Source organism: Ischnura elegans, chromosome 12, assembly GCF_921293095.1.
Source record: "Ischnura elegans chromosome 12, ioIscEleg1.1, whole genome shotgun sequence".
Taxonomy (NCBI): Eukaryota; Metazoa; Arthropoda; class Insecta; order Odonata; family Coenagrionidae; genus Ischnura; species Ischnura elegans.
Window position 1 is genome coordinate 45756823 of NC_060257.1, and position 25310 is coordinate 45782132.

General features: G+C 37.5%; 1 protein-coding gene across 3 annotated transcripts in view; it reads right to left on the reverse strand.

The window, feature by feature from the left end:
- Window positions 1–25310, reverse strand: part of LOC124169058 (lachesin-like) — an 877532-nt gene that overhangs the window by 47457 nt on the left and 804765 nt on the right. For all 3 annotated transcript variants that reach the window (XM_046547530.1, XM_046547531.1, XM_046547528.1), the window contains one exon: window positions 47–340. In XM_046547530.1, the coding sequence (XP_046403486.1) occupies window positions 47–340 (294 nt within the window). The remainder of the gene's footprint in view (window positions 1–46; window positions 341–25310) is intronic.

Here is a 25310-nt window from a genome sequence, read left to right on the forward strand (position 1 = left end):
GGTTCAAATACATCATAAAAATATCAATGCATGTCTCATAACTCACTGTAAAGCCTAATGGTCCCGTCGGTCTCTCCTCGTGGGTTCTTGGCCACACACTTGTAAGTCCCGTAGTCCTTCTCCTGAATGTTCGAAATGGTGAGCTTCATGTGCGTCTTGTAAGGCGGCGTCCCAACCACGTTCTCCGCCCGGTATTTGTGGCTCTCGTGTATCATATGTCCATCCTCGCGGGTCCAGTAGTTCAGGGAAGACGGGTGGGCCTCCGTGAAGCACTCCAAGGTTACGCTGTAAGCCAGTGGAGCGCCGACCAGCTGGTGAGGAATCCAAAGCATAGGTGGGACTGAAATAGAGAGGGTAATAATGCATTAAACAACGAATCGTGAATTAACTACCTCGGGGGGAGGAGGGAAGGGTCATGCAGAGCTGTGGCGGATTTAGCTTGGGGGGTCACAGAGGTAGTTTAAAAAAATTTAGATTTAAAAATTTTTCAAAATTTAGGCAGTTCAACAGCTTTTTTAGGGTTTCTTTATTCTATTTATTCATTAATTTTATATATTCCTTTATTACGTTTGTTTCTCTAAACTGTACGAGGGGCTTTTCGTCGTGCATTCTGAGCCCGATGACGAATGATGCAGGAATCCCGGACTAGGCTTTATTATGTTATTTATTTAAAAATTTTGCAAAATATCTAGTATTTTTGTGCTTTTAAGGCTATTTATTTATTCCTCTAATTTCTTAAACGCCTAAAATTTTTCAATTTCTTCTGTTTTTAAGAATGAATATGAAATTTTAAGCTCCAAAATGCGTACAAAAAACATAGGGTTTCAGACGATTTGAGAGGGGGTCGATTCTATGACTTTTTGTTGTTTCTCGTCTCATTTATGGTTGTATGGATAAACCGAGTCTTAGAGAAACGGAAGAAAGAAGTCCTAGGAAGAGCGGGTAAAAAGAGGTCATTTGAAAACCGTAACATGCAGGAGGAAAGCATTCATTGGCCACATGACGACGGTATACCTTATCATATGTCATTGTAGTGTATAATATTGCCAAATATTAAACACTCAATGTTAGTTAGAGAGGGCTCCATTTATATCACTATATTGGTAGTTCTTTCCATTTTGTTTTTCTTCAACGATTATTTTTATAAATCCATCGTCTTTCATGGCATGTCAAATTAACCTTCTTAATGTTTTATGCCAATGAAAAATCTTAAAGCTAGCATCGCTTTGCACAGTATCGCAAAACATTTAGTGTGTCATTACTTTATTTTGATTCATGCTACGTAAGATGCTATTACTAAGTGACACATACGACTTATATACGGTCCTAATTTTTTAATTTTATGGTACATAAAAAGTAAGACAATGCACAAATTAAAATGCGGAGTTTATTCAGCACTGAATATCAGAAAAAGTATTAGAAAACAAGGATTACACACAAAATTAAAACTTTCATTTGAAAATAACTGACAAAGGGAACAGAAATAAAGAGCATTACGGATACAAATGGAAAATAATGCAGCGTTCAAGTTTTCTTGCTATAACTTCAACAATAATGCATTAAATCCAGCAACCTACGGTCATAAATAAAGAAAAAAGGTGACACTAGCATTATTAATAAAGAAATACAAAAGAACCCAATTTTAAAAGATATTAGCAAAATAAAACGTAGCGCCGATGCGGCGCCGTACCTAAATCCAACGACCGCGATGTAACTAAATTCGTAAATCCGTATGAGGGTAAAAAGAAACGGCTTCGCGAATTCCTTAAGAGCACGACTGATTACGCGGAGTGGGAAGGAGGTGATTTCAAAGCAAACGCTATGTGGAAATCGCTACAGGAATGGAGAGCGGTAGGTAGAAGCCGTCCCTCTCCGCTCAAAGTGCAGTCGGGGATTCCTGCACCATTCGTCATCGGGCTCAGAATGCACGTCGACAAGCCCCTCGCACACTTCCCCACTCCAGACCTCAAACCACCACTGCTCACTCCACTGCCCTCCAATGGCTTCAGCGGTGACCTAAACCAAATCCAACCGGGAGAGCTACAGGGCGGGACAGGTTGGGTGGGAGAGAGATCTCGCGACAAACGCGTACAGAAGGGAAACGGACCCAGGCACACAAATCGGCCGGAACACACGCACGCACATCTATATAGAAGCACACACGCACTGAGTGACGTCAGGGTTCGTTTACCCCATCCCACCAGAACGTTCCGCGAGCCGTAATTCCCCCAACCCCCTCCACCCACCCAACAGTCCACGGAACGTGCCGGGCTAATTAGTCATCAGCGTTGGCGACTGGACCGGTGGAGCTGCGTTTGTTCTCGGATTGGAGATGGAATGGTGGGAGTTGGGTGGGATTGTTTGGGGCTGGATTTTACTCCAGGAGACACATGGGTGGTAAGATCGCGTTATCACTCGTGATGGGTAGGGTAGGTGCGTGTGGGAGTGTAGAAATGTTATTGATTTGAGAGCCTGTGATTGATTCCGTTACTGTATCCCTCAAGCACGTGCCATTATTTATTTCAACCCCTTCCAAAATTACGGTATCGAAAAATTTAAACTGCCTATAATAATGCCACAGCTATAAATTTTGGTGAATTAAAGGAAAGTTTTTTTAAATTGAAGCTTGAATTTTGAAAATTTAAAGAATATCTTCAGCCAAGAACAGTTGTTAGATTACGGTATCAAATTTTTTGAATTGTCTACCAAAATTCCACGGCTCTAAATGTTGGTGAATAAAAGGAAAGTTTTCTAATTGACGCTTGAATTTTGACAATTTAGAGAATATCTTCAGCCAAGATAAAATGTTATAGCATTGTGCAGAAAAATCCATTGAGAAAAAAATTATTCGCCTTGACTAGGATTTTTCTATGTGGATTTTTCACACAATATGTGCGTGACTCCGAAAAGTTATCACCGTGGCTGGTCCCGTTATACTTAAATTGTTGTGGCATATTGAACTACGTAAATTTGATAAATTCTTCAGAAGATGCTCTACAAGGCGAATCAACAATAAAATATTTAAGCTTTGTGTAGTAATCTGTAGAGATAGTTCACGTTAATGTTTTTCTACTATTTTGGAAGTAGCACCAATTAGAACGTCTTCTCCTTGCTGATTCACAGGGAAACAGATTATTTCACGAATACTTGGTTCATCGACAAGTAGCATAACTGTTTTATCAATCCTTCATGCTATTAAAATAAAGTCATCTATAGTCGTTGAAGAATAATTGCACTGTAATTTCAAGACCCGCATTTAATTATGTTTACTTTTTACCTTTTTTACCAAAATATTGTGTTCTTGTGACAGCTTTGGTAAAGTTTTCTTTAAACTTTCATACTTATATTTTTTGTAATATTGATACTGAATCTATTGTTTAGTTTTCAAGTCATTTTTTGTCTACGATCATAGTTTAAAAATGTAATTTCTTATTCTCTCCAATATAAGAATTGTGCAATGGGTCAGATGAAAAAACTATATAACGCTATTATTTGAGAGCTTTCTTATTTGCGAGACGAAAGTTGTTTAATGAAACATCATGAAATTGGTATTGTACAAACATTAACCCTTTTCAAAATTTCTCTGAATAACATAAATAAATACATTCTACAATTTGAGAAAACATTTATTGTATTTGAAATTGTTAGGTTAATTTTAAATGCAGTATACTCCTTTTCAATATTAATGCTTTATAAGTGGTTATTATTGGTCAAGCTTTTAGCTGCTAAAATGTCGAGAAAAATAGTCAGGTCGAGCGGGATTGATCCCTCTCTTTACGTAAATAAATAACGTAAGAAATAAATAATACATTATAAAAGTGCACAAAATTACCCAATTCAAAAATTACTTGCAACTAACATACAATAATATTATATATGAGGAGATATTAAGAGTTTAAAAATGTTTAAAAAAAAGCGTTTAAAAATGGCCGATCCTTGTTGTACGCGGACCACTCCATGTCAATTTATAGCTTAAACTTTACTTATCATAACGTCTGAAAGAAGACTGATCAAGCGCTAGTGATTTTGCTTATATGAACGAGGGCAACAGGAATGAAATAAATTTCACCAAATTAAAAATAGTATACACGAGGGCCTAGAGTTTTTATATGGATAGGGCGGAGGGGTTGAGATCTGGAACATTCCGTCAGCCGAGTGGAGATTACATTCCCGGAGTGACAGTGAATCGACTAGGGGGTGCGCGGACGGACCTGGGCGTTTCCAACCCCCCTCAGGCCCAACAGCAGTCCATTCCAAACCTACCCTCTCCCCACACAGTCCAGCATAGCACATCTCCCCTTCGAAAATGCACAAGGCCGTCCGTCAAATTGACGGTCACCCTTACCGCAACCCAACTCCCACCACGCCGGCTCGCCAGCATTCCCTGTAGAGGCGACCCTGGGTTGACATCCCAGGCTGCATACACCAACCCTGCCCCTAGCTAGGGTATTCAACCCCAACGAAGTCAGCGTGTTCCTTGATCGAATGAATGGAATTCTATCCTCCGTTTCGAATTTCCATTCTACCTGTCACACTGTTTCCGCACTCCTATGGAATATTTCTGCTATCTGTTTACCTCAGAGCAAGGTGTTGACGTCTTTGGGACCTTTTTTTAGGTTGCCATGATTGCAAGCCTTGAATAAACCCCAGAAAGGAACCTTGCCTGATGCTGATGAGTATAATATAAGTCATGAGCAAATACTGCGATGAAAATAATCAACCTGAATCCACCTTTTATAATCTAAGAGCAACTGACGTGTTGCAAGAAAATAAACCGCCCATTTTGGAAAATATTATATTCCCCTCCAAATTCAGCGTGAACATTGATTGATTGAATGGAATTCTATTCTCTGTTACGAATTTCCATTCTACCTGTCACACCGTTTCAGCATTGCAAAAGGAAGAGTTTTGCTGTCCGGTTACCTCGGAGCAAGGTATTGACGACATTAGGGCCTTTTTAAGGCTACCATGATTTCAAGAATTAATGAAAATTCAGCAAGTCACCTTACTTGCACAAAAATGTGAATAATGTACTGCACAAGGAAATACTACTATAAAAAACTCAAGCCGAATTTTCATGCATAATCTAAACACACTGACACGTTCCAAGCTAATAAACCATCTCCTACCTTGGATTTTATTCCCCTCCAAATTCAGCGTATTACTTGATTGAATGAATGGAATTCTATCCTCCGTTTTGAATTTCCATTCTGCCTGTCGCACTATTTCCGCACTTCTGTGGAATTTTTCTGCTCTCCATTAGCCCCAAAGCAAGGTTTTGACGTATTTCGGGCCTTTTTTAAAGGCTACCATAATCGCAAGTATTGAATGAACCATAGGAAATTAACCTGACTCGCAAAAAAACTTATGAGAGTAATGCAGTGTATGTGAAAATACTGCGATTAAAGTGCTCAAACGGAATCTACGTTGTAGATACATTCCAAACGGACTGAAACGTTCCAAGTTGATAAACGGCCTCCCTGACGAGGATTCTTCCCCTTCAAATTCAGCGTATTCCTGAGACCAATGAATGGAATTCTAGACCCTGTTTCAAATTGTTCATTCTATCAGTCGCACCGTTTTCGCATTCTAATGGAATATCTCCGTTATTTGTTGAGCACAAGGTAAGGTGTTGAGGATATTTGGGCATAGTTTTGGCGGCAATGATAGCAAGGATTAAGAAAAACCTTTATAAAAACCTGCTTAGTAGAAACAAATACTGTGATTTAACCAGTAAATAATCTAGCTGAATGCAGGGTTCCCACTCTAACTACATTATAAAATTCGCGGTTTTTCCAGGTTTTCACGGTCTAATATCATCAAAATTCACGGTTTGTAAATAGGGCATTTTAGGCAGAAATATTGATTGCGTAACAATCATCGGCCGCACATAAACTAAAAATGTAACAAACGCGACAGATGCCTTGAATGCAAACGCAGCAATGAAAGTGCTATCTCTCATGACGTCACCTATCGTGAGCAAAATTCATGTCCGGCCAAAAGGGTGTGAGTTGGAAAATGAAGAGAGCAGGGTGGCAGGGAAGTGAAGAAGTACCTGGTTTTTGCCAGGATTAACGTCTTCCAATCGCAGGCTTAAGGTCAATGTGCTGTCATGGCACACACGGACCGATTAATAGTTGCGCTTTCGAATACACGCGTGCAGGTAAATGCGTGCACATTGCCTGCACGCGAATGACCTTGAAACCTGATGGAAATATCGTTTTTTTTTCTTTAACCCGTCTATCGTTGTTCTACATTGGGTGCTTTCCATTCATGCGACTCACGCGTCGACTTGTGTCGACTCGCGGCATTTGTTTATAACTCTCCTATTCCTGTGCGTTACCGTTTGTTGACTTGTGTCACAACAGTCGGCGACACACACCGAATGGAACACGAAAACCGCGACGCAAGTCGACATGTGTCGACGTGTGTCAATGAATGGAAAGCACCCATTCAAGTTTGAGAGATTTTTAAGGTTTTATGACGAAATTCACGGCTATTTCCAGTTTTTTTTTCACGGTAGACGAAATTCACGGCTTATTCACGGTTTTAAGGTTTTCACGGTTGAGTGGGAACCCTGTGAATGTATCTCATTTCATCTAAACGCTTCGTCAAATTCCAGGGTAGGAAGTAACCTGACTCGCAAAAAAACTAATGTGAGTAGTGCAGTGTAAGTGAAAATACACTACCCACCCAAGCTAGGCGAATCAGCCCTGCCAAAGTCAGCATGTTCCTAGATCGAATGAACAGAATCCCACCCACCTTTTAAACTTTCATTCAACCTGTCAAAGTATTTCCGCCCTCCTATGGATTGTTTGCTATTTTTAAGCTCAAGGCAAGATTTTTAAGTCTTTTGAGCCTATTTGTGGGATATATCACTGCAATCACTGAAAAAATACCACAAAAAAGAACGTGCGAAAAATCCTCAGAGAAAAAAGTCATTCACCTTGAATGGGATTCGAACCCAGATCCCCAGATACCCGGTCAAGTGCTTAACCCATTTAAGCTAGCGAGCGTCATTACTCCCTGTGGGTATTTGTGGACACTACCGAGCAAGGTGGTATGGAATGCTGAGCTTACAAGTAGTCCAAATCGGGCGCTCTGCGCCACAGCCGTAGAGCAAATCCAGGCCTATGAACACGTAGAGGTGTTTGCTCTTGACTATTTTAAGTATACCGGGATAAGCCGCGGTGATAACCTTACGGGAGTCACCCGCAATGCACAAACTATGCGAAAAATCCACAGAGAAAAAAAATCATTCACCTTGACCGGGATTCGAACCAGGACCCCCCGATCAAGAGCGAAAACCTCTAGTGTTCTAAAATCGTGCCTTGTCCTTCGGCTGTGGCCCTGTGCGCACGATTTAGACTGCTTGTGGCATCATATGCTCAGCCGCCCATAGCACCTTGTGTGGTAGTGTCCACATAGGTATGGGAAATGACGTCTCGCTAGCTCAAAAGGCTACAGCTTTCGACCAGAATTCGGAGGATTTGGGTTCGAATCCCAATGAAGGCGAATTATTTTTTTTCTCTGTTTTCGTACAATTTTTCCATTGTGGGTGACTCCTCTAAAGTTGTCACCATGGTAAGTCCCGGTATACTTAAACTACATAAAACTTTCCTTGTATAAACAACTACTGCGATTTAACTTGTCTAGCCGGATCTATCTTCCTTAATCTAAATGCCCGAGCTAATTTAGTACCCGACGTATTAAGGCTATGTAACCCCGCCAAAGTTAACGTGTTATATGGTCGAATTAATGGTATTCAGTACTTCGTTTCGTATTCTCATTCCATTTGTTACACTTTTTTACATGCCTGTAGTATTGCTTTTCTGTAATACATTTGGTTAAGACGAAGACGAAGACGATTTGGATGAAGACGCGTTTAGGACCTGATTTAGGCAACTTAACCTTTAAATACTTTAAACCAACGCAAAATAAAAACCTGTCTGGTAGAAACAACTGCCACTCGTCAACCACATCGTCCTTGGTTTTGTATTACCATTTCTCAAGCCAACACATGCCGCATTTCATTAGAAAGTTGCCTTGTCATGTTCCAGCCTAATATACCTCAAGCCAAGTTTGGCTATGCAACGCCGTTAGCTCACTGCGTTCCTGAATCGCATTACCGGAGTTCTGTTTTCACTCTTCACGGAATATTTCTGTAATTCATTAAGTTCAATTCGTATTTTTTCGTATTCTGGCATCGACGTCATTCTGGCATCAACATCGTTAAAGTGATTGAACCCACTCTAAATATTAAAAAAAAACAATTTATATGCATACACTTCCTCATGCGCGGGTACTCGACCCCAGCCAGCCGACTTGAAATCAGTTATAGAGATGGTTAGTTCGTGAACGAGCGATTCCAAATGAACCATTCATTTTGGTGAACAAAGTGAGCTTTTTTACCATTTAATATTTTTTAATATTTAATATTTTAACAATAACACGTGATTCGTTCAATTTGAAGAAAAACTTGATTTTTTAATATTGGCCAATCATACACTATGCAGTAATTTCATTTTTCACCATATTATAAAAGGTCATCATTATTTATTGATTAATTATTTTTCTCAATTGGGTTGTTTTTAGTAGTTATTGATTTTTTTCGCACTACCACAAAAAATATAATAGTTCCATCAAGGCTTTTCAAAGAATTTATACACGAGAGGCATTGTAATATTTTCATATACGTTCATCCATACAAGAAGGCCTAGAGAATGTGAGACGCAGATGTGATAAAATTCAATTTGCTGACGCATGAATAGATTAAAAATGCATAACCTCGTATATTATGCTACCCCATTTGCTGAAACATACAATTAAATAGGTAATTCAATAATAATTTTTATACAAATAAAATAGCCTTTACCCCAATTAAGATTGCGTGTTGTTTAGCGTAAAACAGCTGATTTCCTAAAAACAACCAAATAGTGACCTTTATGTAAGGCACGTACTTTGAAAAATTCAGTGAATACATAAAAAAAATGCCGGGGAAACTATTTACCGACCATGTCTGATAGCAATCATTAGAGGAATCAAGTATTAAAAGTTAATTAAGAATGGATCTATAATTTTGAATATGTTTACATGATTACGTATGTTTAAGTAAATCTAAGGAGACGTAGCTACAAAATACTATTCCGACTATTTTTAACTAACAATGAGGAATGGATAAGACGGTTAAACTAAAATTTCGGTCATAGTTTGTAAACTAAACTTTTGACTGAACGATAATGTGATAACGAGGTAGAATGGACATATTTCATGCACTGAATGGTTGAGTCCTCAACTTTGTAGAAATCAGAAACGTTGTAGAAATAGGGTAATGAAAAATCTCTACCCGTGATTTCTTGGGAAAATAATAATAAGCAATGAATAAACTTCGTGTTTAAGATATATTTAAAACCAGCCGCGTGAAGTAAATGTGATATTAAAATGCGTGAAGACTTCTCGGAATCACCAACGGGTCAGCAACTACACTACTGCCTACATAGAACGCCTAACGCCTATTTAGAGCCTGCGGAAAAACTTCCACTGCAACGCCTAGGTCCCTTAATTTGCATGATGATTTTACCAAAGTTCATTGCGCTTGGTGAAAATCCCTCGCGTGGTAACGCGAGCCTCATTTATACGCGCGAATGATTGCTGACCAAAACTCTATACGACGTGCTTATTCCTTATTCTTCTTCTAGTATATGAATAGCCTTTTATTCTTCCTCTGGTCTGAAGTCTCCTTTTGGCAATGGGATAACGAGGTATAATGGACAGATTTAATGCACTGAATGGTTGAGGCCTTAACTTTGTTGAAATCAGAAACTTTGTAGAAATGGGGTTGGGAAAAATAACAACTTTGCTTTTCTACAAACACATATTGTCGATAACTAATTTCGATACACTGTATCATTTTCAAGACTAGTTTATACTAGTATATCGATGACTAAGTTCTAACAACACGTATCACAAAAGTGGCAACTTTTCAGAAGAGCAATATAACGATTTATTTTTTTTAATTGCATACAATTCTAATTGATATTAAAAATCAAAAATATATGAAACTGAAAATAAGCATAAGTTTGCAAACATAGAGTTGTGTTTGCTTGAATTTTATTTTGTATTAACAGTGTTAGAAGTAGTTACACCGGCCAAATTTTGAGATACGTGTTGTTAGAACTTAGCCATCGATATATAGCTATATAATAACAATTTTGCTTTCTCAAGACTACTGAGAATATTACGGAGTGTGGACACTAGTTGACGACATTATAAGTGTTTGTTAAAAAAGCAAGGTTGTTATTTATCCTAACCCTGGAGAGATTCATGTTGGTCCCCCTGCAAATCATCGATGTTATTTTTTTCTGTCTTTTCGAACACGTAACGCGTGTCTATTGTTTCAGGCAGCAATCACAAAACTGTTCTCTTTGATGTAACAACGCTGAAGGGACATTACCTTCACTGAAAGGAGTGCACAACTAGGAGGATGACAAGAGTTAACTACCCAATCTCCCATTAACTCAACAGCAAAGCAGCGACTCTAGCCGTGAGGCAGTGCGAATGCCTCCCACAAACGCCTCGGTAAACAATTCGTCCATCCACAGCCCATCTGCCCAGCGGCGTTGCAAGACAACGCGAAGCGACGACAGGGGAGCTCCGTGCTTTACGACGGCCTTTATGCCCACGTCCAGCTCCGGCAATGGTCAGCACTGAGCTCGCTAAACACGCGTTGCTCTCTGGCGACTGCCGTGGCGGATGGGACAGGGGCACCACATCCTTCCAAAGGGTCACGTGAGAGTGAAACTCTACGCGGATGGACGTGGCTGACGGCTGGAAAATCGGTATGCCATGCGCGGACGAAGTGACAGTCCAGATTGGATGGGCACGGTATGTCAAAAAGACAGGGATGGGGAAAGATTGCTGATTTATCATTGGAGAGGTACATAGCCGGGAAGATGCATTTGCCTTCAGTCGAGTATTGTTCTAAGACCACTCATTAATTTTGGTCTGAGAAGAAACGAATTGTAGGTATGTAAATATCAATAATTTGCGTGATACTTGTATAATCAAATAAAACTGTTGATTACTGCAGCAATATTTGAGTGTTTTAAACAAAAACAGATAAATTTTTCGTGATATATGAAAATACAAGATGAAAATTACGTCTGAGAACAGAGTACTTAAGTACTTTTTGACTCTCATATTTATTTCAAACCGATTTCACAGATAAATCGTCGTTGTTGCTGCGATTAAAAGTCTGCCATTATTTGATCTCGTTCTCAATATGTCGAGCAACGCCAAATTAAGTTGCTGTGAATGGGTATTTACCGTTCTACCGAATAATACTAGGTCACTCATTCGCATTATGAATCCATTTTATTACCCTTTTATTTAACTTTCTCTGAATGATACATCATTCCTTTCCAGACCTCAAATATCACAAAGCTTTAATGGTCGAGATATTGAGTGCCATGGAGTAATTTACAGCTCCATTAAACGTTGAAATCCAATTTTATTTTAACGAAACGGGTAAAAAAATTCAAAAGTTTCTCCTCCTGCAGGTTTTGTATTGGATAGAGTTATTAACTCTGCTTGAAAATTCATGATGCTACGATTCTAAAACAAAATTGTTGATGATGACTTTGTGACTAGAATAAGCTAAGCGCTTAATGCAGAATATTTTACTCATCAATTACACATGATACTAGCTACTAATTCAGTGACCAAATCCTCCGGCCCAGAAATCACTTTCTAACCAGGAGCCTAGAGGTGGGATTAAAGATTTAATCAGAACATGGGCGCGGTAATTAACAAGTACCCTAATTTAATTAGTTATTTGCTAGCGCTCCTTCAAGATAAACTTACTTACTCAAGCTAACTTATCTATGATAATTTTCACCTTAATTTCTTTGGCTTCAGGTCGCCAGCCACTCGGTAAAAAAACTATTGCATTATAATGCGAGTCAAAAAATTTCAGTACAGCCACCTTATCTCAGGCTAAAAAGGTAGATACAAAATAAATTCACCATATGAACTAAGAGAAAAAAGCTTTGGTTTCCAAAATAAATATTTATAATGGGAAATTTTTGTTTCCTGGGCATTTTAGAAGAGCAAATAATGTTTTTGCTCCAATTTGGCTATTTATTGTTACAAGTAATAGTAGGTGTGCACCATCTTAACCTATACTACACTGGCTTCCGTGAAAACCAAAATTGATCAGTTTTGCTCAAAAGCTTCGGACTGGAAAGATAGTTATCTTTTGCGGATCATGGTTTCAGGTGCTCCTGTAGCGTTTAATCCCTTTTTTCCGGTAATTCTCACTGTCACCCCTGGTATCGCGAATCGGGTTCAACTGTTTTTCGGATGCTCAGCTCTGCTGATTGGATTCTCGCTTGAGCTGATGGGGCAATCTGAAAACTGCCCGCCACTTCCCATCGATGTGAACCAAATAAGGATTGAATGCATTGAAAATTTCATGTTTCCTTCAAAAAAAAAGAAAAACCACGAATCAGGCTAAAAGGCAGAGAAAAATAGTCATAAGCAAAGGGACTGCATAGAGGAGGCCCAATTCCATCCCATAGATGGCTGATTTCTGTTGCCACTTCGGTCGCATTTTAATCGGTTTTCAAAAATGTCCGCGGCGCGGTGATGAGTGCAATGCGATCCAATTTTATCCAATATTTTGGTGTATAATGTCTGACATTGCAAGAAATAGCTCTGGAGAGTAATGCATTTGATATATCACATCATCATATATGTAAATTTAGGTTAACAGCCCTAATTATGCCTTATTTCCTCGTGAAACTCGGATCACTTTGTCTGTCAGCGACGCGAGTGGCGACTTTTGTAAACCCATTTAAATGCGCGGTGGGAGACAATGCATTCAAAGGCCGACTTGAGATTCCTTTCTATTATAATCTTGGTCACAAGTTTCTTATTCTGCAGCTGTGGCATTTAATATAGATACTGATTTTGCTTGAAGGTCCGTGATACATATATTTGCTATGTTCACCAAATTTTCTCCTTTTCTGCGTGGTCTTATTGGCAAAACATTATGGAACGATAAATTCCTTATTTCAATCCTCTCACAGTTACCATCTTTCATAAGCCAATCGCTTTATCATGTGCTTTGGCTGTTTAATTTACAGTTTATGTGCTTTACATCTCTTCCCAGAGAATTACTATAAGTGATCAAATAAGATTTTGGCTCGCAAATGATTTACTCTTTCTGCATGATATAATTAATAAAGGTAATTGTATTTAATTGGTTGGGAAACTGAACATTTAGTCCCAGCAAAAAATATAAGGTTAAAAAGGACTTTCTATGGTAGAAGTATAGATAAAAATTATTTTATAAATGCACCAATGAATAGAATACGTATCTTATACAATAGGCTTCAACATAAATTTATCTATATAAATGTTTCGCCGACAGATATCGTCGATGCTAGCGACTTTACAAACTTGTAGAGAATTTTGCATGTGGAATTAAGCTGGCCTTGACTGTTTTGGTAATTAATTGTATTATTAGTGTATTAGTACCTTGTGTATTATGATTGTGATTATGATAAATTGTGAATACTTTACCCTTTTATTGTATTTTTATGTTGGGTAAACTTAAATTATTACTAAATAAATAAATAAATTTGCGCTGTAGATCCGACATAAATGTCCTTCTGACATGAATTCACTCGATTCGGCTTTTACCTTTTAATTTTATTCTCTCACAGTTACCATCTTTCATAAGCCTTTAATGTTAATTTTCTGTTTAATTTACAGTTTATGTGTTTTAGATCTCTTCCCAGAGAAATGTAAGTGCTCAATTAAGCTTTTTGTTAGCAGATTATTTAGATAATTTACTCTTTCTGCATGATATAATTAATAATCATATGGAATTGGTTGGGAAACTGAACTTTTTAATCCGAGCAAAAATGTAAGGCTAAAAAGGGCATTCTTTCGTCCTTCTGACATCCCTTAAAGTCAAAGCGTTGTTACCAACACTTTTGTATTTGTATTCACGCTAAGTACCCGTTTCATGATGATTTCCAGCTCTAAGTTGAACATAGACTTGGGTCGACACATTTTCGTCGGAAAAATAGGACAGGCGAATGAGACAAAAAAGCACAGATAATAGTCACAAGTGTTATCTTCTGCAGCTGTAATATTGGATAGAGAAATTAATTTTGCTTGAGAATTCGCCATGCTTCGACCTGTTTAGCTAAGATTATTTTCACCTTTTCCCCTTATTTTTTCTGGAAAAAAATAACATGGAACAATAAAATCCTTATTTTCATCCTGTCACAGTTTTCATCTTACATAAACTAATCGGTGTTTCAAAATATCATGTTGTTTCAAATGTTTTAAAATTTCATCGTACAGGGAAACTCAAGTGTTCGAATAATCTTCGAGGTAGACTCTTCCGGTATTAGTGTCCTTTTACTATCCCTAATAGTCAAAGCATTATAACCAACAGTTTTGTCTTTCTAATCCTTGTGAGTACCCATTTCACGATACTTTCCAGCTTTGGGTCGACTCATTTCCTTCGGAAAAATAGCACAGCGGAATTAGACAAAAAAAGCACTGAAAATAGTTTCATATTCTGCAGATGTTGTATTGGACTGAGATATTGATTTTGTTCTTTCAAATTTGGTGATACTTCGATCTGTTAAGTCTGCCAACTTTTCATCTTTCGTCCTTAGTCTTGCTGGCAAAACATTATAGATCAATAAATACAGCATTTTTATCATCTCAAAGTTTCCATCTTACAGAATCCTATCGGTCTTTTATGTACAATTTCTGACTAATTTGCATTTCATGTGTTTTTGATCTCTTCCCGGAGAAATTTAAGTACTCAAATAAGCGTATTGCTCGCAATTTCGACGTTGACTCTTCCGGTACTAGTGTCCCTTAGCCATCCCTAATAGTCGATGCATTGTTAACAACACTTTTGTCTTTCCATTCATGCCGAGTACCCATTTCACGATGCTTTCCAGATTTGGCTTGACCATAGACCTCTTCCAACGTCGTTGAGGGTAGAAAATAATCCCTCCACGGAAGCCAGGGTACACCGTACTTCATACCCCTTTTGCGGGCGACTATTTGCCAAAGGCATTAAGTGACGCGTACGGCCGCTTAACGAGCTGGCTGTGGCTGAATTCCGACCCAGCACGGATTGAGTGGAATTATGAGTAATGGCGTCGGTGGGCTGGGGAAATGGAGCGGAATCCACAGAGCTATGCAAAGGATTGGGCGTGCTTGAATGCGGGGCAGGGAAGGAATCAGTGGCGGACGTACGAAGGGAATTCTCCGGCCTTGTATCCCAGATGCATTACATACCTTCTGCAATTGCGATCTCGCGTCCCCTTTGGTGATATATGGTGATACTTTTCCCAGCATTGAATGCAACGATTCAAGCGGGACGAAATTTCATCGAGCGGGGTAGAGTGGCCGTTTGATTACGGTTTTGATGCATTCATTCGTCATTGAAAGAGTTTTTGATGCGTGTATTCAATCCACTTACTTCACTGAATACTAAATTAATGACGTCTTGGAGTATAAGTCTAGGAATGGAACGCAGAAAATGTTTGACGACGTTCTGATATATTTCTTACACCTTCATCAGGGCTATGAATAATAAAGGTTACAATAAATTAACACATGAAGGAATGAAAGATATTAACAATGTGTTCTACGATATTAAAAAAAATTCATTTGTAGGCAAATAAAAAAGAAGAGACAAGAATTTTGGTCGAATCTAGTGGAAAACCCGGGAGGAATTCATCAATAGAATTGATTTGGATTATTTCATGATAGCTATGCCTTATTGGATTGTTTTAGTGCTCATGTTGCATGGGAATTTATAATATTATCTTAAAAATTATCTCCAAGCTTTGTATGAAAAGTCTTACCTTCCCTTCCTGACCTAAGTTCATGTACTTATCCTCCGATACGCATAATTCATGCAGTCCTCGTATTAATATGTCATGCAAGCCATTTTTGATACGGCTGAAAGCCTTTTCGGATGTTTTCCAGGAAAAATGACTGAACACCAATTATGTTAACAACTGTGAAAGGATGGAAATGGGGCATTTCCTTCAAAAGAAGATCTACGCCTTTGAAAGATCAAAATATTTATGCCTGGAATTCAATCACAAATAAATATTTCGACTTATTTCTGAAATCAATTTAGCATTCAGAAAAGAATTTCGGCCCCCTATGTGCAGGAAGATATTTACATACTATTCTTTCCTAACCTCTGAAATAAACGAAAATTAATACCTTTCTAGTGGTATTCATTTCAATTGGATAATTGCCCAGACATCAGGCACAAATCTAGAATTTTCTTAGAAATTATTTGGAATTCCAAAAGTACGTGTATTTTAGATGACTGAACTCCAAAATTGGGTATGGCTCAATAACTCACACTTTGGTCCTTTGAAATAGAAAAAGAATCGTTGAACAAAACATGCTATTGTTACAGAGGAATGCTTCCCAAAATCCGGTGATTGTAGACACAGTCCCAAGGGGCCTGACCAAAGAGCATATAATTACAGCATCTGAATTTGGAATTGGTTGACATCACAAACTTGTCGAGGGTCATGATTAAGTAGAATGGACTTGTTGGCTCGAATTCAAAGGGAATTCTAGGAAATATACTGTAATTCAAGCGGCAATAATCACCTCTCACCATATAGGCATTTTCAAGAAAGCACTGACTGTATCTTTCCCTTCAGCCATTAAAATCCAATGAAAACCTTGAGCTTTTCTCTTTGTTTACGATCATTATCATTACGATCTCTCTACTGTCTGAAAAAAAACTATCCCTACAAAAAAACATATCTCCTGCAATAACTGCTCATTCTTCAAACTCATCTTCATCGCTGTGAGGCAAAGTTTAAAACTTTTGTAAACATTTCCATGCACACAATCCCTCCACTTACTCTTCTATGAGTCTTTCGTATGTCTGTACCTCCTTCTTATCACAGGTTGTAAGGAATGCCATGCCTCATAAACGTTTGAATTTTCCCCCGCTTTGATGAGTGAAGTGTCGTTAATACAACTAGTTCAGAGACTCCCGACACATGAAAGCATTGTACAAAAGCATGATTTACAGAAAGCGATAATTTTGTTTGTTAAAATCTTATTAACCACAATGCATAAAATTCATACAAGAAATAACGGTAGATATGTCCAGGGACTGAGGTGGATATATATTCACAATTTTATTTATTGAGTAGACGGGTGGTATTTCCTACTTACACAGACAATAACAAGGTGAATGAGAACTTCCATTTATTTATTTTACAAATTTTCTGGGCAGAATTGTAGCTCTAACAATAACGCAGTAACTTTTAATAATATGCACATTAACTATCAAAAGTTATAACTGAAACATGTATCCCAGAAGGAGATGATGTTCTCTTAATTTGTTAAATGTTACAGTTCATTCTTATGGTTTGATATATATGCCAGATTCAGTAAGTTATCGAGGGAAAACTTGTAAACCTCCTTCACCTATCTGTAAACCAACATCACCTATTAAAAATACTATCAGGGTTTCAGAGAGAAAAATATTATTTTAAATTTAAAAATTGACTCCAAGTTTTAACATTTTGCATTGATAATTTTAAATACTAAATTAAGAGGAAGGGATGAAATTGAAATTAAGATGAAGGAATATACAAAGTACGCCGCGCGACCAGCCGTGTGCCTCGTGCTTTTCTTTTCTTGAATGTTCTCGTGTATTCTTAGAATGTCTTTTTGAATTTCTATAACGTGAGTTTTTCAAGCACAACGTATTGTAGCATTTTTTTTAGATCAGCAAGAGGAACCCGACACCCGTGGCGTATAAATTACGCCGCGCGACCGACCGTGTACCACCTGTGTACCTTTACTTCTGCATCACCTATTAATGTATGAGCTTGAAATAATTTCTACAAACAACGTATTTTATAAGAAAATGACGTGTCTCTGGACATGTTAATAACATTGAATTTGTGAGAGACAACATATCATCAATTGCAATAGTAGGAATTTATCCGTAATCCTACGCTAATTGGCGAAAATCCTTTAAGCAATCAATTCAGCAATTTAGAGCAAGTTAAAGGGTTATAAGAGAGGAAAGGCTGTCGGTAGCAAGTATAAATTAATTTGCCCAGTGAATTGTTCCACCCATTTTACTTTATTATCACTGAGGGTATAGTGGTATATACTTGTCAAGACCATATAATCATCTGCTGTGCAATATAAAAAAAGCATCATTAGAGTGGTATTCATTTACAAATAAGAGTTTTTTTTAAGGCTTAAGGAAGATAGGAGGTACATCAACCAGAAGATGCCATTGATAGAGAAATAAATTAAAGATCCAACTCCTTGCGTCTGTTTTTTGTTAAAATGGCCAAACCCTCGCAATGATTTCACGTGGTGGCGCAAAAAATCAGATAAAAATATGATTTTTTCAAATGATTCCGACAAGAGCTAATTTTTTTATTTTATTAACTAAATACAGGTAAATAATTTTCATAAGAGGTACTTACAAAGTTGAATAGTATATTTTGACGAATGATTTTTCCTATGCTGTTAGAAATTTTATATTTATCAAAAAGTTTAACTCTCGCGAAATAGCAAATTTGCATTTATTCCTATTTGCGTTATTATAACAAATGATTTTTAATATGCTGCAAGAAATTTTATATTTATCAAAAAGTTTTACCTTCGTGAAATAGCAAATTTGCATTTATTCCTATTTGCGTTATTATATACAAATGATTTTACTATGCTGTAAGAAATTTTATATTTATCAAAAAGTTTAACTTTAGTGAAATAGCAAATTTGAATTTATTCCTATTTGCGTTATTATTTTTCATAGTGCATCCTAAGAAGGCATCCTAACGTTAAGATTTATATAAAGATTTTATCTAGTGGGTGTTTAGGCCAATTTAGATTTCCTTTCCATTTAAAAATTACTACGGCGACTTTTATACAATTTTTGCAACAAAATAGTCTAATTCTCACAGCTTGCTCGAATTTGTAAAGTATATACTGTCCAATGGTTTTCACCTTGCTGTAAGCAATTTTATATTTATCGACAAATTAAAATTTTCACCAAGAAACTAGGTTGAAACCATTCCTGTAACTGCGATATTAGTTCCCATAGGACCTGATAAATAGAATCGTAACTTTAAGAATTATATGAATAAAATTGAGACGGAATTCAGGCCAATTAACATTTCCTTTTCATTAAAAATTGCCAATGTGTTTTCTATTAAAGGCTAGCAACAAAATGGAGATAATTTTGTTCTTTACCGGCAAATGATACTGGTTTAATCATCTAGGGTTTTCCACAGTTAAAGTTTCATTGTTTCCACGTCAATTTTTTTTGTTTAAGTAACGTTTGCAACAAAATAGAGCCTAATATAGGGGTCTCCAACCTTTTTAATGCAAGGGCCAAAAATCGAATTCACATAAATCCGAAAAGCCACAATGTTTCACGCCATTTTACTACCACATCAATACAATAGAAAAACAAAGCTTCAAAGTGCAATAATATTTATCGGTAAAAAAAGTTCACTCAGTCAATGCAATTTTTAGCTATGTTCATTTTTTACGAGGTTGTCGAAATTTGGTATATGTAAATGTAATTTAATGTTTCCTTTAGCTCCCAGGGGCCGCAAGAAATTGGCCGGCGGGCCGCATGCGGACCAGAGGCCGCGAATTGAAAACCCTTGGTATAAAATATGATTATTTTTTTTCCAGCGTATGTTACTGGTTTATTCTTCTCGGGTTTTACAAAAAACTCACTCGGTGGAAAACCCGTTAAGATTTCACCACAAATAGAGTCAAAAACTCGCAGCTTGCTTTCACTTCACACTCCAGTCTGTACGTGAATGCCTAAAGAATTTTGCCACCAAGTTCTTCCACCCAGCTCAGCGAGGTTCACCTTCACTCCTTTCATTTTTCCACATAAAACTCTTCTCGGTGCTTTTATTTTTCCCCTCTTACGACCGCATGCCTTCCCAACTACGTATAAAACGGCCTATTTCGTACTTACTTTTACGGCTATCTGGAGATGCCGAGCAGAAGGCAGTGAAATCTGGTTGCGGCAATAAAATGCTTTTTATCGCGAGACGATTTCAAATTTAACAGTTATACACTCATTTTAAAGACATTACGAAGATAATACGTGCTAAGCGTTAAGAGAATACTACAGAGAGAAAATTTCCAGGAATAAAACAGAACGGAAGCACAAAATAAATGAAAACAAGAGACTTGAGACCATTGACTTCGTGTCTAGAGCGTTTACCATTGGAAATTCAAAGCCTTTATAATTTTTTAAATATTTAAAAATAGGTCTCGAAAAGGGAGATATTAAAAAAATTTAATTTACAATGTTTGCCAACCATTATGAATGTCCTTTGCACGATTAAAACAGAGAAAAAAACCTAACTGTACAGACGATGGAGGGTAATTGAAATAGAATCCAGACCTACCATCATAACTTAAATGCAGAGGTAAGAATTACAAATACTTTTTACAAATAGTCCTTGAAAACAGAGTAATTCTGCAATAATTTAAATTGCCCTATACACGATATAAACTGAGAAAAAATCCTAACTCTACAGAAGGGTTCAGGGTAATTGAAAGACCATAATAACTTAAATGAAGAGATAAAAATCACAAAGACTAATTACTCCGCCATGTGGTCTTTAACCTAGTCAGTGAAATTAAGTGGGCTCTTGAAATACGATAATATTTTGTGTAATAAATGATAATGTCTTTTTGGCATGTAAGGGCACCAGTTTTCATTTGAGAGTTTAACAGAAGAAGTCATTTTTATCGGCTAAATCTACGCAATAAAAATCGATACTGCACTCCACCTCCGCTGGACAAGCGCTCAACCCACCCACCACCCATTGCCCAGCGAATCAAATCCGCTCATCTAGTAGCCCAACAATACGAAACCGCTCCGCTGGCAGTATCCGGAGCACAAACGCTCACCTCCAATTCTCCATGCTTCGGAGATGAGCAGATTTCATTCGGTGGGCGATTGTTGAGCGTTTTTGCAGTGGAAGTATAAAACTGGTCTTCTACATTACAACAAATGGTTTTGATTTTTAAAATGCAGAAGCGTTGTCCTAATAACTCTACTGATATTTCAAAATGGTTGCTTTTCATACCCGTGATTACTAGGGAAAATAATAGCAAAAATGGAATAAATTCCACGAGTAAGATATATATTTAAAACCAGCCGCGTGTAGTAAGTGTGCTATTAAAATGCGTGAAGAGTTCTCGGAATCGCCACCGGGTCAGCAACTGCAATATTGCCCATGACCGACAGCGAAACGTAGGCGGTAATGCAGTTCCTGACCCGGTGGTACTCCCAAGAACTCTTCACGAAATCTTTCTTTAGATATTAAAATGGTTTGAAACAGGTGCCATATTTAGAACCTGAGGATACACATTCACTGCAACGTCTAGTTCCCTTAGTTTGCATGGTAATTTTACCAAAGTTCACTACGCTTGGTGAAAACCCCTCGCGTGATAACGCGAACCTCATTTTCACGCGCGAATGATTGCTGACCAAAACTCTATACGACGTACTTATTCCTTATTCTTCTTCTAGTACATGAATAGCTTTTTATTCCTCTTCCGCAGGTCTGAAGTCTCCTTTTGGCATGCAAATGTCCCCTCGCACATCGTAAGACGCTTAGCCCTTCCTTTAAAAACAATTCCTTCCCCGTTTCTACTCCTCACGTAAAATCCTTGCAGTGTTTCTTCTCCATCCCCTTATCTCCTCTTAGCACACGCCCCAGGGGGGACCGTACAGTGCGATAAACGTCAAAAGGAAAAGACGAGAAGGTGACAAAGGGAAGGGGTGAAGAGAACAGAATAGGGGGAGACGGCTTACTATGGCGACCGGGGAGGGGTGAAAATTTTTACCGAGAGAAGAGAAAGATAGAAAGAAACGGAATCCGAAACTAAAGAATGCGGAAAAATTTCTTTTAAGTAGAAGAATTATAATTGTTCCCGAAAAACTCGGTGCAATGTCTCAAGCGTTACCAAGGATACAAGTTTTATAAATTGCGACAAACATTCACGCACAACTATGGATGAAGTCAGACCTATAGGTAAGGAAATATGACCACAAGTATTAGTTTCACCATTGTTTTATTAAAAAAAATTCCCTAAGCCTCTCCCGTATCTGAGCTAGAGATTATCCCGAATTTCGTGCAAAAGACAACAGAAAGAAGTTACTGTAGACATAGAACTCTGTATTGTAAAAAAATTTACGCACACCTATGGATGACGTAAGACCTATAGGTAAAGAATCAGGACATCAAGTAATGGTTTCAGAACACCTTTATTTAAAGAACTCCTCTCAACCTCTCCCATTGCCACGATAAAGGTTTAGCAATTTTGTGAGGGTAACACAGCAAAATTGAGTAGCTACAGACAGTTTCAGAAAGTTAGCGAGAAATCATTGAATTGTGCACATAATACCTTTGAAGGATCACAGCTACTGAATTGTGCCTATATAAATACTATTCAGAATGTCACAAAATGTAAGAAAGACCTGAACATTCTTCGTTTACTCCTTGAAGCCCGACAGAAGAAGAATACGGAAGGTAGTCACCGTCCTATGCTAATAAATTTATCGATTAAACGCATCTGATTGCCATGTAACTAATAACAGTCTATATAGGTGATATTACATTCGTTTTTCATTTTTTATTATCATAATTGGGAGAGAAAAGATGGCTTACTATGGCGACCGGGAGGAGGTAAAAATAATATTTTCTGAGAGGAGAGAAAGAAAGAAATGGAAGCAGAAACTAAAAAAATGAAGAAGTTTTTCGAAAGGAGGAAAAAGTTTAAAATTATTTCAGAAAAAGTCGGTGAAGTGTTCCAAGCGCTACCCGGGATATAAGATTTCTAAATAACAAACAGTTACGCACATTTATGGATGTGGTCAGGTCTATAGGTAAAGAAATATGGCGATATGTAATAGCTTCAGAAAAGGGTTATTAAAAAAAACTCCCCTCAGCATCTCCCGTAGCTAAGCAAGAGATTATCCTAATTTTCGTAGTATATTGACGGAAAAATCGGCAGCTGCTGATTGTTACTAAAAGTTAACACTGACACACTAACAGGAACTTAACTTAGTACTAAATACCTTTGAGGAATCATAACTACTGAATTGTGCTTAGAAATGCTATTTACGCATCGTAGGCCGCACAGAGAAAATTAAAATAAAAAAGAACATCATAAGAGAAATTATATTTTTTTCCAGGAATTCAAATTAATTTCTACTAGCTTGTTAGATAGTAATCGTAACTTAAAATACAACCAACGATGGCGGGATTGATTTTAGCCACGAATCTGAGGTAAGTCGATTTTAATTTTCACGGCAAACGAGCCGATTTTCGCGCGGTGAATTTCAATAGTCTTAGCTGCACTGCAGATTTAATTACGTGCTAATCGGCATAAAAATGTTTCCCCTACAATTTAAAGTGTACTTGTACGTTGTGCATCGACTGGTAATGATAAAAGAATTTTTTTATATATATTTACACGACATTAAAATTAATTACAGCCGAACCAAAGGTCAAAATTCTCACAACTGTAAAGCAAGGTTTTTTCTTTTTGTGTTGAGTACTATCGGGCACAACGTTTTGATGCATTGTACAATAGAATCAGTTTAACAAGACAGAAGAGAAAAAGCCTATGCACGTTGGCACTTTCGTTTCATTTTTACGTTTAAATCAAAAATGGATTTTTGGTCACTGCTCCTAATCTCACTAACCCACTGCTATTATGCATTCTCTCAAATGAGTCTTAGTTATTAAAAGCATGATGTATGCAATAACTAATTTATTGGTAAATATTTTTCCAAATGCCTAAATTTGTAAAAAAATTCGATAATTTAAAAATTTGATCGAAACATTCCGTAAAAATCCTTCTCGGACTATCGCACTACTCTAACATATTCTTTAACTAAATGGTTCGCTCGATACAGTTCAATCGAGTGGGTCGATTTTGAAAGTAATTCATTACTAAAATTAAAAAACTGGTGATGACGTCTAACGTTGAAACCATGGTCGTATAACTGTGTGAATAAATATTCATGTGAAAGCACAAAGTTCTTCTTTTTAATTTTAATAATGAATCGCTTTCACAAAGTTACGCCTCAATCAATTTTATCAAGTGCGAAAGTAATTTGTTTAAAAAGCGAAAAAGCTGTTACTGAACTGAGTTTACAGTTTGCATATTTTAATAAATTATCACAGGAATGAATTTCGTTAGAATTAAGTTAGAAATCACCTATTTATCATCAGTATTCCAAGCACAAAGTTTTCTGGGCGGAAATGAGTAAACCCAAATCATACTTTAAGTTAACTTAATACTCCCACTTTTTTCACCCCTTGACACCCAAACCCAAATTCTGACGATGGCGACCGCAAGTTATCAACCTGGCATTCGAGAGAGCAGACGGAATCCTTGCTCCCAAACGGTCGCTTGCTCATTCCGATCACAGTCGACACAGCTCTGTCCACGTCCATCACCGCGACCATTCAGCGAAAAACGTGCCAGCTCGAATAGTCGGGTGCAAAAGCGTCGGGAAGCATCGCACGCACACATAATCACTCACGTTAGAGGCACCGACAAGGGCCAAGATGCCCTCCTCTGACCGTCCTACAACCCACTCTCCAACGTACTATTAAGAGGACTCAACACTCCCGTCCGATTGATTTTCTGCGAGGCGTATTAAGGCTGGTGTATAGAAAAAATGACCACTTCATTTATTTTAACCCACAGCTGCTTCTGGAAAAAATTAAATTTCAAGAGTTTTCGTTGTAAAAGTGTGATTATTTTCTTCTCAATCATAGTTATTGTGGCAGCTACATTTTGCGCCATTAAACTTTACAGCACAAAATGTTACGTTTTTCTAAACATTTTCTGTAGAGAGAGCTGAAAATATGTAATTTTTTTATTTTAATTAGAAGCAGCATTGGGTCATAATGGGTGAACGAAAAAATTTGACTTATCAACTTCGGGGCCGTCTTTTGCCTTTCTTCCTAACTAAGTGTTCTTTTATGATTGTCTTCATTAGTATCAGGTTACAAATTAGTTTTTAGCATCGACCTTGAATGCTTATTTTCAACACTTCGTCATTATAAGTCATCATTCTCATGATAGGAGATGGTAGTGGATGGTACAGGAAACCTTACGTATTCATATTTAGGATTTTTCTCTCTCTAACGCCCTAAGTACTTTTTCAATGAAATCATTCGGGTCCGTCCTTTACCTTTCAT